The 12,525-nt window shown below is 44.5% G+C and overlaps 1 protein-coding gene across 1 annotated transcript in view; it reads left to right on the top strand.

Moving 5' to 3' along the window:
* The first annotated feature begins 5,571 nt into the window (after positions 1-5,571).
* Jam2 (junctional adhesion molecule 2) overlaps positions 5,572-12,525 on the top strand; it is a 55,059-nt gene continuing 48,105 nt past the window's right edge. The window contains exon 1 of the mRNA XM_042677008.1: positions 5,572-5,700. Coding sequence (XP_042532942.1) covers positions 5,634-5,700 — 67 coding nt within the window. The 5' untranslated portion in view covers positions 5,572-5,633. The remainder of the gene's footprint in view (positions 5,701-12,525) is intronic.

Here is a 12,525-nt window from a genome sequence, read left to right as displayed (position 1 = left end):
AACTTGTGGGAGGGGATGGGAGGGGGAAGCTTGGGTAAAGCAAAGGAAGAGATCACTGTCAAAAAGAGAAATGTTCTCATTACTTGACTAATAAAATGGTAACTTCTCTACAGAAACCTTAATAATAATAAAATTATGCATTAAAAATAAATAAAAAACAAAAAGGATGCCTTGAAGCCTAGGTTCAGGGGAAAAGATTCCACCTTATCTTTCTTTCTCTCTTTCTTTGCTTCCTTTCTTCCTTTTTCCCCTCTTTGTTTCTTCCTCCCTCCATCTCTTCTTCCCTCTCTCCCTCTTTCTCCCTCCCTCCCTTCCTTTTTTCTCTCTCCCTCCCTCCCTTCCTCCCTCCCTCTCTCTCTCTTCCTTCCTTTCTTCCTTCCTAAGGAAAAATTTTAAAGCACAGAAGATTCTTTTTTTAAAAAAAAGTTGTAAGCTGAGTGCTTGTGGCTTCCATCTGCAATTCTAACTACTCAGGAGTCTGAGATCTGGAGAATCATGGTTTGAGACCTGCCTAAGCAGAAAGGTCTGTTAGGCTCTGTCTACCAAGAAAATACTAATCATTTTTTAAGCTTAATGACTTTTGGGATTGATCAAGTTTGGGCTTTATTTTCCTGATAGAGAGGATAATGCTAGATAGGTAGAGGGGATGGGGATTATTCCTGTTTTCTCTGAATTGTAGCTGTTAAGATTCCATACCTGTGGACTAATGGATGCTGTCTACCTTTCTTTCACACTGGCTAATATTTGCCATATATAAGTTCATCCCCTAAGGAAATTCTACTAAAAATATTTTTCATGACTACTCCCTATAAGATTGATAATTATCCCTCAGTGAAGAATCCAGCTATTCATTCAAGGTAAATGACTTTAAAAAAGAAAAGAAAAGAAAGAAAGAAAAAAGAAAGAAAGAAAGTTTGGATGGCTTAGTCACTGGTTGATAGTGAAGCTCACTTAATTGGAAGGTAGGATTCATGATGTTAAGCACTTTAACAGCAGAGAACAGGAAAGAATGTTACTACTTATAGTAATTAGAACCAAGTAAGGCAAGTAAGTTGTTCCCCTCCTCCACATGATACATTTTGAGTACTGTATTGTTACAATGTACCAAAAGAAAGGTTAGGAGAATAACAGAAACTTCATGCCTGAGATACTATGAGCTTCTCTGAACAGATGTATTTGCCTGGAAAAGAGCATTGGGATGTGGACTAGTATGCATTATTATAGTAAAATACGTGAGGCTGCTAAATTATAGAAAGAAAAGTTTTGTTTAGTTCACCATTTTTTATGCTGACCATCTAGACAATATAGTGTTGGCTTGGTGGCTGTTCCTTGTCTGTATCACCTTATGGTGGCCAGATTCCTGTCAGGAGCATATGTTTAGAGAAAGTTAGTGGTTACATTGAGTGAGAGACAGAGAGAAAGAGAAAGAGGAAAGAGAGGGGGGAGCAAGAAACAGACACAGACACAAAGAGACAGAGAGAATTCCCCCATTATGAGTCTACCCCCAATGACCTAGAGACCTTCCATTAAGTCCCACCTCTTAAAGCTCAAGGCATTATCTTGGGGGGAAGGGTTAGGAACAAGCACTTATGCATTAACCTTTGCAGGACCTTAAAACTTCCAGACCCCAGGAGGGAACATGAACATGAATGTGCCGATGGACCCATCATGATGGATGGATGCTGCTGAAATCAGGAAGGTTCCAGAAAAGGATGTGAGGAAATAATAACAAAAAGCAAGCCAAACTAAATAAAGAGAAATTCATTAAAGCCTTTACATTTTATCCACAGGAGTTGAACATTTATTGTAGAACAATTGAGACTTTTTGTGCTTCTGGAAATAGAAGGTTTTTTTTCCTCTCCCTTCCCTGAATGGCAGCATGTGGGTGCACTTGGCAGAACCTTCTCCACACCCACGAGGGAAAATAACCCAGCCAACACAGATCCACCAGATCTGAGATGCTGTGAGAAGTCAGGTTAAACCCAGCCCTCTCTTTAGATACTTGTTTTAGGAGAGGTGCCTCCACACCTCCTCAATGTTATTTTGAATTGAGAATTAGAGTGGGTGCAAAGAATAAAAAGTGGTAATGTATTCCAAAACCCTTACTTATGTTTTCTGGAGGGGAGAGAAACAACCTAGTGGCAGGTGGTGGTGGGAACAGTAAGACCACTGAGCACAGAGTTTCAAGGGACTTCTGTGATATTTCTCCCCAGATGCTGCCCAAGGCTCCCTTAATGCCAAAACAACTATGAAACTAACTCTTACCCATTCATTAATAAAGCAACATCAATGACTGTTAGTCCTTTCACCACCCTGTCGCTAAAGATTCTTAAGCATTATGTTGTTAGGACAAAGACTGGGTCAGTCCAAAACTTTCCTGGATTTCCTGAGGCTTCTCCTTCACTAGGCCAAACTTGGCTGTGGGCTTCTTTCTTTGTTCTGGTAGAACTTGGCAGCATTCTGATGAGCCCAGTTTAACAGAAATGCCCCACCCTTGGTATCTGACCACCCTGATCTTCCAACACCCTGGCTGATTTTTCAGCAATAAATCTGCCAAGTCAGTTTAGTGAGAAAGCCTTTCTCTTTCATGTTTCCTCTTGGCAACTTTCCATGCCCTGTCTCATCATCCTGCTCCTGCGTGGTAAAACCCTTCTTGCCTTTGTTAGAGTCAGAATTAATTCCAATTTCTCTCCTCACTGCAAGACCCAATACAGTGGTCTCCACACCTATTGTCATTGCCTCCCCTGTTGAATAGAGTCTGCCTTACCATCTTTAGCAAGTGTCAATAATCTTCTGTTTTCTTTACCATAAGCATTGGTTGCTTCACCAAGTATAGAACATGTCTATTTTACTACAAGTTTTTGGAGGTTTATTTTCTCTAGAATCCAAGTTTTCAGTATCCCCATAATTATTCAGTTGGGGAGAACATTTTCAATCCTCCCCTCTCCCCTCAAGCACTGGAAAATACTTCTTGAGCTGCTGCTTCATTCCCCATCCCTTCCCTACTTGTTTGCTTACTGTTTTGTGTTTTTTTTCTAGCTCTTATGTCAGTTATGTCTTTTGATTTATTCACAGATAAATATTCACCTTTTCCCCATGATTGATCTCCTTTACTTTCTCTGCTTCTTCTGCCTCTGTAATTATTCAGTGCCTTTAAATGGTCCCATTCAATCGGAATCCTTGCTGTAAATACAATTTCACAACACTGGACTTGAAACTTCCAGAATTCAAGCCTCCTGAATAGCTTACAGGCATAAGCCACCCATGCCTGGATTTTCACAAGATTTTTCCCTTTTTTATTGTCAGTTGTGGCGCTTGAACTCTGGGCCTGCTCAAAACTAGCCCTTTACCATTTAGCCACAGCTCCACTTCCTTGGGGAATTAAATATTACCTTTAAAAAATTCTACCACTGAGAAACACAAAAGAAAAAGTTGTTCTATTCTGTCTTCCTCTAACACATGATATACTTTTTTTCTAGATTAGATTCCTCCCCTTTCCCTTCTTCCTCTCTCTCTCCTTCTCTCTCTCTCTCTTTTTTTTTTTGGCCTGTTTATCACTGTGAGTTTTGTACTTGGGAGGCAAGTTGGAGTTGGAGGCCAGTTTGAACCACGTAGTAAATTCAAGCCCAGTCTAGGTTACATAGTGAGACCCTATCTCAAAAGACAGAAAAGGTGGTGGGAGGGAATTGGGGGGGGGGGGGTGAGGCAGACTGTGATATTATCAATGGCAGAGCTCCAGTTTCATTACTTATTGTCCCAAATGAGTCACTGTAGCCATGGGTGGGTGGTAAATAAATGAAAGAGCCAATTGCTCAAAAAATGTCACAGAGTAATTTTGTTTTAAAGTATGCTTCCCGCCCCACCCCCACCCCCACCCTGTGTCTTTAGGGAAGACCAAAAAACAAAAAAGAAAAGAAGGAGAGAAAGAAAAGGAAAGGAAAAGAAACACGCTCTCTCTCTCTCTCTCTCTCTCTCTCTCTCTCTCTCTCTCTCACACACACACACACACACACACACACACAAGACACCAACAACTTTTAAAGTGTTACAGCTTTTTGGTGACCTCCTGGAGTAACCGGCATTAGCTTGTCCTGAAGTCTACGCCCCCCCCCCCTCCCCCCGCCGCCCCGGTCTCTAGCTGGCACTCCATCTTTTGCCATTTTTGACTTTCTTTTCAGGACTTCCTGAGGCCTTGGCACCCTTGCCCCTGCCCAAGGGGACTGGGCTTTCCTTGCTGTTGCCAAGGCAACGGTAAGGATGCCTCATTCCTCGCTGTTCCGCACGTCTAAACTCCGGTTGCCTTTGTCCGCAGGGCCGGCTGAATTCTTTATGTGTGGACCACTAAATCACCTCTCCTCAATCCAGGACTTCACGCATTATTCTACACTAACGCACTGGTTTGTAACAAGTCCTTCTCCTGGGAATGGCCTTTACCTAGATCTGTCAATTCTTTTGAAGGGACCAGACTTTTTTCTTCTTCTTTTTGGTCCCTACGAGTAAATGGGGGGAAATCGCCTTTGTTTAGCCATTGTAAGGCAGCGAACACCAGCGGCCGTCAATTTTAAAGCACGCGACGCGACAGAGCGTTCATAATGGGTTTCCTTTTTAAAAGCACAGTAGACCAAAAATAAACCTGACAAAGGGCAGCTGTGGAGTTTTAACATGTGGAAAACTCCACGGGTAGCAGTTATGTAACTGGAGAGAAACACGATAAATATTTCACACCGTTCCCTGAACTTCCATCTCTGACTTGGGGGTGGGAGTGGGGGGGGAGACACAGGACACCTTTAACGCTCCCCGAGCACAAAGTGTAGCCAAAGAAGAGGCCAGCGCTGGGGCTAAAACTCTGAGACCTGACTTCCAGCTGGAGACAAAAATTGCCTTTTATTTTTTAAAAGGGCCAAACTTATTTTTTGTCTCCTGGCGAAGTTCATCTCCATCCAGCAGGTTTTCCCTCCTCGGTTTCATCCACCAGACACTACATTTCAAAAACAAAACAACCCCAAACATCTCCTAGGCTGGAAAAGGAAGTTTTGTGGGGGCTTGTCCCCCCTTTTTTGGGGGGGGGGGAGATGGAGGCGAGGGGGAAGGAGAGGGACACAGGGCAAGGGAAACTCTCCCACTGGCGCGCGCACCCCACCGCCCCCTCCCCGCCACCAATCGCCCCCGGGCTCCGCGCCCCGGGGACAGCTGGCTGCCCCGCGCGGGACCAGACACAAAGCCGATCAATCCCGGCGGCGGCGCGGGGCCGGGGCGGGGGGGGGGGGGGCCCGCTGCGCGTTCCCTCCCGCCGCTGGCCTCCTGCTGCCCCCTCACTTAGGACCCTGCGGACACCTGCTCCCGCTTCCACGCCCCAGCCCCTCCACTCTTAAGAAGATCGCCCCAGATCGCCGCTCCCCCCCCACCACACCCCTACTTCCCACTTCCCATCCCAGGGCTGGAAGACCAGCTGAGCCAGCAGCCCAGCCAGGGAAACTGACATCCCAGCAAGACCCGCCTCTATCCACCCCACCCCCCCACTCCCCAAGAGTTCAGCATCGCCCCCACCCCACCCCACTCCCGCCCGGCCTCCGGTACTCCAGCCGCCCCGAACCCCTCGACCTCCGCGTGGAGCCTGCAGCCTTCCCGGGAAGATGGCGAGGGGGAGCCGCCGCCGCCTCCTCCTGCTGCTCCTTCGCTACCTGGTGGTCGCCCTGGGCTGTAAGTTGCTCGGGTACCTCCTACACCCCTCTCCCACCCCCACCCCCGGCTTGGGTCAGTCTCTCTCCACCCCCCCATCTTTGTCCCTCCCCCCCCCCCCCAGCCCACGACGCGGTGCTCCCCGACGGCTCCCCGCGCGGCTCGGGGCAGCGCTGGGTGTTTGGAGCGCAGCGGGCGCGGGCTGGAGGGGCCGGGGTCCCGGGGTTCTCCTACGTGGTCGTTTGCTTGTTTGATCGTTCTAGTTCGAGAAAATCAAGGGCTCCCCACTTAGCGGACTCTCTCTCTGTCTCTCTGTCTCTGTCTCTCTCTGTCTCTGTCTCTCTCTGTCTCTGTCTGTCTGTCTGTCTGTCTGTCTCCTCTCTCTCTCTCTCTCTCTCTCTCTCTCTCTCTCTCTCTCGTAAAGTTGGGGGAAGTTTGAAAGACTCAGGGACGTGATGCGAATGCAAAGGTCGCCACCTACTCCTGAAGATGCGGGGAACTCTGGAAAGATGGCATCGCCCGGGGCCCGCGGGCGGAGGGGGGCTGGTGGGGGGCGGGAAGAGGGATTCTGGCTCCCCAGGGTCCCGAGTGAGCTGGGGGCGCGCGGGGCACTCGTGAGGCCGGGCAGGGGTGGGGGGACGCGCGGGGCACTCGTGAGGCCGGGCGGGGGTGGGGGTGGGGATCAAGGTCGAGCTGTGGGGCCAGAATTGCTTTGCCCCCCTCCACCTGCACCCGGGACGCCGAGCTGGCCGGGGCGGGAGGGGGACAGCACAGCGGAGTCCCGAAGCCAGGCTGGCCGGAGGGTTTCCAGCAGGCTTTCCCCGCAGCCCAAACTCATGGATGCCTTAACATGCGTTTCTTAGCGTTACACTTTTTTTTTTTTTTTTTTTTAAGAAAATGCAGGAGATTACAGTCGATCCTTCAATGACAAAGTCTCAACGTCTGGCTTTTGCTTTTCCTTTCATTTTTTTTCTCCTCCCCGCCCCTTTTGTTCTTCCTTTCCATCTCTCACACTTTTTTCCCCCTCTAAAGTGACTTACACTTGATATTTAGGTTCTGGTGATTTCATACTTATAAGACTTAACCTTCCAGATGAACATCATCGGTCACAATGCCACGATTTTTCCTCACCTGCTCATGACACAAGTTATCACTGCTCAGGGGATGGGCGCAAGGGTGCAAGGGTCATAAAGGAATGTGCCAAATCAGAAAGGCAAAGTTCCCCAGTGAAACATTTAGGCGATTTTGAAACACTCATTGGCATCATTAGGCTCATTTCTTTCTCTGAGCACACAGAAAGAAGCGAGTTCAGACTGACAGGCAGGCTGGGGGAATTGTAATAGAAACTGGTAAGGACAGTTGTGTGTTCGTTGAAATCTCCTATTTCACATTTAAAAACAAACACCTTGGCTTTACTCTAGGAAATTAATTTTCTCTGTTATTCCTGTTCTAGCCTCAAAATAGAAACAATGCATGGTTAAGTTCGAAGTTGAGACCAAGAAAACAGCCAGGAGGAAAACAAAAGCTTCCATGATGGGCCGATGCTGCTATTTCCAATCCTGATTCTTATAAGGGATTATTATTTTAGAAGCAGCTCCATATTGCTTCTGGGATGCCAAAAAGACTAACATTGTCAGAATGTTTTCTCATTTTTCCTTTCCTCTTTAATATTAAAACATATTGCTTTAGTACTATTATTCTTGGGTAAGATTTAAAATGCTGACCAATAGTAGAAATAATAGAGTCACATAGTATTGTACTAGATTAAGTTAAAAATTCATTTTTCAAAAATTGCAAATGGAATATAGTCCTCACGCCCAGCACTTGGCTCAGATTTTTCTCATTCTCACCTAATACCCTTTTCTGTTCCAAGAATCTATTCCATCCAGGATACCGGACTCTACTTAATTGTCTGGTCTCCCTGGGCAACTCTGAGTTGTGGCACCTTTCCAGATTTGTTTTGTTATCTTGGTACACTTAAAGAGCTCTGGCTAAGCATTTTGTAGACTATCCCTTAACTGATCCTTTACTCATGATTTTGTGTGTGTGTGTGTGTGTGTGTGTGTGTGTGTGTGTGTGTGTGTGTGTGTTGGCTGGAGGGGGGGGCAATCATGGAGGCAAAGTACCATTTTAATCCTTTCATATTGACTTACCACAATGGGTGTTAAAGCCTTGATCATGTGGCTGAGGTAGGGTATGTCAGCTTTGTCCACAGATCACCTCCCACTCTGCCCTCATGTCCAGACTAGACTTGATAGAAGGAAAATGGGCAAAACCACTTGAAGATGGAATATCTCTGTGAATGATTTGGAATTCTTATGCATGGGAGAGCCACTCTTGCTTAGTTATCTGCTTAGTCACTTACTTTCATATCAACATGGGCTCATACAATTTTATAATTTGGTTAATAATCCATTATTTACTTACTTTATTACTTTATTTTTTTGTGCCAGTCCTGGGGTTTGGCCTCAGGACCTGAATGCTGTCCCTGGGTTTTTGTGCTGAAGACCAGCACTCTACCACTTGAGCCACTTTTCTTTCAGCATTTTTTTGGGTGTTAACTGGAGATCGAGAATCTCATGGACTTTACCTGGGTTGCCTTAAAACTTCAATTCTCAGGTCTCAGCCTCCTGAGTACTGAGGATTACAGGGGTGAGTCCTTGGCTCCTGGCCTATTTTAGTTACTAATGGCATAAGGTTTGTTATGTTGCGATTCCATGCTCATCTTTTCAGAATTCCTCTCAAATATTCTTTTCATCCCTAAACTATCATTTATAATTACAGTAGAGGGCTATTCCATTATTTGTACTATTGGTCAACATGTTAAATACTCTTATTAATCTAGAGGGTTTTTTGTTAGTTATCCTGTCATTTTGAGTGTGAGTGCAGTATCTGTTGATATATTGATATTTATTTTCTGCCAGCTTTTTTTTTTTTTTTACTGTACCAAAGTATCTGAGACAACTTACAAAAGGTCTGTTTTAGGGTACAGTTTTGGAGGTTGTGGTTCACAGTGAGCTGGTCTCATTCTTTGGGGCCTGCAGTGCTGCAGCATATCATGATAGGAGGCATGGGCGGAGCAGTAAAGTTCCTCATGTGACTGGGACACAAAAGAGAGAGAAAAGAGCAAGTCCACCATGTGCTTCAAGGGCATGCCCTAACGGCTGGAAGAACGCCCACTGTGTTCCACCTGTTCAAGGTTTTGCTACCTTCCTGTAGTGCTACAGGTTGGGGACCAGGCTTTTAGCACGTAGGGCTTTGGGGGACACTTAATTCAAACCATAACAATTAAATTGCATTTTTATTTCCTTCTCCACTGAGGAAGAAACTTCTCGAGCTTTGTTCGCTCCCATTCTGTCCAGAGAGCAAAGTATCTGGTTGATAGCACATCTGAGCATCTAACTTGTTGGTTAGATTGTATCTTATTCCATCAGACTACTATAACAACAACAACAACAAACTGGTTAGATTATAAGCAATAAAAAATTGTTTCTCCAAGTTGTGGAGGATGGAAGTCCACCGGAAAAGAAAAGACAGTTTCAAGGTCTGAAGAGGTTCAATGTCTGAACCCACTTCAGGTTCATAAATGTCTCTTTTTCATTGCATCTTATGTAGTAGAAGGATTGGTGCAGCTCTTTGGGGCCTGTCTAAGAAGGGCACTAATCCCATTCTTGAGGACTTCACCCTCATGACCTAATCACCTCTCAACTCCCTACATCACAATATCATCCCATCAGTAATAGGGTTTCAACTTTTGAGAACATAAATTGATACAAAAAGTAAGGTAGAAAGACAAAATGTATGCATGGAATTAACGATTGCAATGTAAATCACTACGCACCAACTTCATGTTGAAGTTGGAGCTAAAGTGATAGCTCAAAATACTAAGGATGAGTATTCAGTGACAGCGGTAGGCTGTCATGATCTGGGCAAAGAGTTGAGCATGAGTGAAAGCAGTTCTGTTTGGTAGCAGCTAACATCTTCAGTTATGGACCAGAACACAAGCCAGATATTTGGCCTGACTCTAATCTCTCACAAATGGATCAGGACTGTAAGAGGAAAGAGAGGTCTTCTGGATCTTTTGTAAAAATCACAAAGTAGAAATGACGCAAAATAGCACCCCAGGAGACCAAAGCCAGGAAAATCCTGCCTTCTGTAAACATTATTAAGAACAAAGCACCATAGTCAACTTGCAGAATAGAACAGGTTCCAGCCTGGCAGAGTCTCAATTGTCTGATGTACATAAAGGTCAAAATGGGCTTGTTGGTAGGCCTGATAGCCATTTTAACACTATGATAGAGGTTATGGGTTTTTTTTTTAAAAGTAATCCAAACAAAACTTCAGCCTGAAAAGAACAGTGAGTGCTATGTGGCTGAGAATATCCTTTATCCTTCCACCTGAGGGGTGGAGGAGGAGGAGCCCATGAGGGTTTACAGATGTTCACAGATGTTCATCACACATGCTCAGCCTTGGTATAGGTTATGTGTAAGACTATAGGAAAGAGTCTTCAATGAAAACTTCACTTCCTGTTTCATCACCAGAAACTTGTCCAGGTTGTGATTTAAAATAACATTTATTTGCATCCCTTCATCTCACCATGACACATTAAGATATCCTGACTGCCAGGCTGATAGTTAGAGGAAGCTGAGAGAGAGGATGGAAAGAGAAATGGGAATCTGAACCAGGCACTTGTTTTTGCAAAGGATGACAAAGAACTCTTAAAACTTAAGCACTATTTTCATGGATGGCCTTACTTGTCAAGAAGGCTGGATCTCAGATAACCCCACTAGATTTCTATCACTTTAAAAACAAAAGGTCACACACAGTACAATAGAAATGTATTGAGGTTCTGGAGGTCAGAAGTCTGAAATAGTCTCACTGGGCTAAAATCAAGTTATTGGGCCTTGTCCATCCATCTTCTAGAGTCCACCCATTCCTTCATGGCCCATTCCTTCACCTTCAAAGCCAGTGATGCCCAGATACCATCTCTGGTTCTCATTCTTTCACTTGAAATTCCATGTAGTCTACCTGGGTATAATTTACCCATTTCAAGGTCAACCAGTTGACAACGTTAATTACATCTACATAGCCTTAGTTCTATTGGTTGTATAAATTAAAGGTATTTTAGACTCTGGGGAATGGGGTATAGATATAGATGCATAGCCACAGTGTAATCAGTGTCATGGCCAAGATTAATTTCGAGGGTATATGGCAACTATACCTTTCACCCTTAGATTCAAGTTCACAGTGAAAAAGAACTATTGTTTTGTATTTCAGACTACACAGTGCAGTGGAAAAGAACACAAACTCTGAGTGAGACCAGTGGTGTGGTCTTGTACCAGTTATTTAACTTCTGTGCACTCTTCTCATCTGGATTGGGATACCACCCATGATAGTGTTGGATTAAACATGCTGATATGTACACCACACTTGGAAAACAGAGGATGTGGTCAGTCAGATTTGCTTTTCCAAGAGAACCCATTGAGTTAAGTAGAAGAATGGACAGGTTGGAGTGACTGAGGAGTTAGCAATTATCTGTATAAGCATTTATATAGCTTATTGCAGTTATTGCACAATTGTGTAACTATACATATTCATTACTCACAGAGAATTGTCTCCTATTTGCAAAATAGGATCTTGAAAATTTGTGCTTAGAGAATCTTTCTCCCTCTCCCCTCCTCTCTCCCTTCTTCCACCTATTTTTTTCTGTCTCTCCTCCATGGTATGAAAACCAGAACCTGGCAGCATGTGCTTACTCTACCACTGAGTTCTCCCATCCGCTAAGGATTTTTCATTTCCTTTTTGTTAGTGCTGACTTCTGAGCAGACATTTAAAAAGTACTGCAGTATACATTTCTTTAAATGGGCTGGGATGTATGGCTTAAGTGGCAGAGTCCTGTCTAGCAAGCAAGGTCCTGAATTCAAACTCCTAGTATCTCCAAAAGCAAAGGGAGTGAAAAGCAAAAAGAAATGTTAGTTCTTTTAGTTGCTAATCATCTCCTTTTAGTATTATTCCCTTTTCTATGCCTGGGGTTATCTTCTTTCAACATCAGGTTAAATGTTTCCAGACATTTCCTGGGTTGACATCCTTAGGACAGTTTGATGGGTTGCAGTGATTTTTTCCTGCTATCAAGTGTGTGTGGGGGAAAGGAAGAGGGATTTGCTTACATTATTGTTGCTGGCAGAACCATAAAACCCTAATCTTTGGATCTTCAGGCCAGTGAATGAGTGGGTAGTCAGTGTTCTCCAGTTTGAATTGTTCCTTCAGTTTATGAGCAAAGAAGCCAAGAACTGTACTGGATCTAGTCCACTGTCCACTGTCTTGGCTCAAAATACCCTGTGCAAGAATCCTCATGGGTTTGAGACAGCAATTTTGGTTCTTCACTGGAAAAGAGGGGAGGACTGAGTCAGTCTCTCTCTGTTTCTCTCTCTGTCTCTATCTCTGTCTCTGTCTCTCTCTCTCTTTCTCTCATTTCCTTCCTTCCTTCCTTCCTTCCTTCCTTCCTTCCTTCTTTCCTTCCTTCCTTGCTTCCTTCCTTCCTTCCTTCCTTCCTTCCTTCCTTCCTTCCTTCCTTCCTTCCTTCCTTCCTTCCTTCCTTCTTTCCTTCCTTCCTTCCTTCTTTCCTTTCTTGCTTCCTTCCTTCCCTTCCTTTGTTCTTTTATCTTTCTATCTTTATCCCTTCCTTCCCCTCTCTGTACCTCACACTTTTTAGTATACAACTAAACTCAGAGAAGACAGGGACACTAGCACTAGCTAAGAATTACAGAGAAGTGCAAATGGGCGCTAATTTTAAAGGAGATCAAAGGAATAATGACCACAAATAAAAAAGAACATGGTGAGCTACTG

This window comes from Dipodomys spectabilis, unplaced genomic scaffold, assembly GCF_019054845.1.
Source record: "Dipodomys spectabilis isolate Male_0828 unplaced genomic scaffold, ASM1905484v1 ptg000032l, whole genome shotgun sequence".
Taxonomy (NCBI): domain Eukaryota; kingdom Metazoa; phylum Chordata; class Mammalia; order Rodentia; family Heteromyidae; genus Dipodomys; species Dipodomys spectabilis.
The sequence above is the reverse complement of the archived record's forward strand: the minus strand, read 5'-3'. Positions and strand labels throughout refer to the sequence as shown.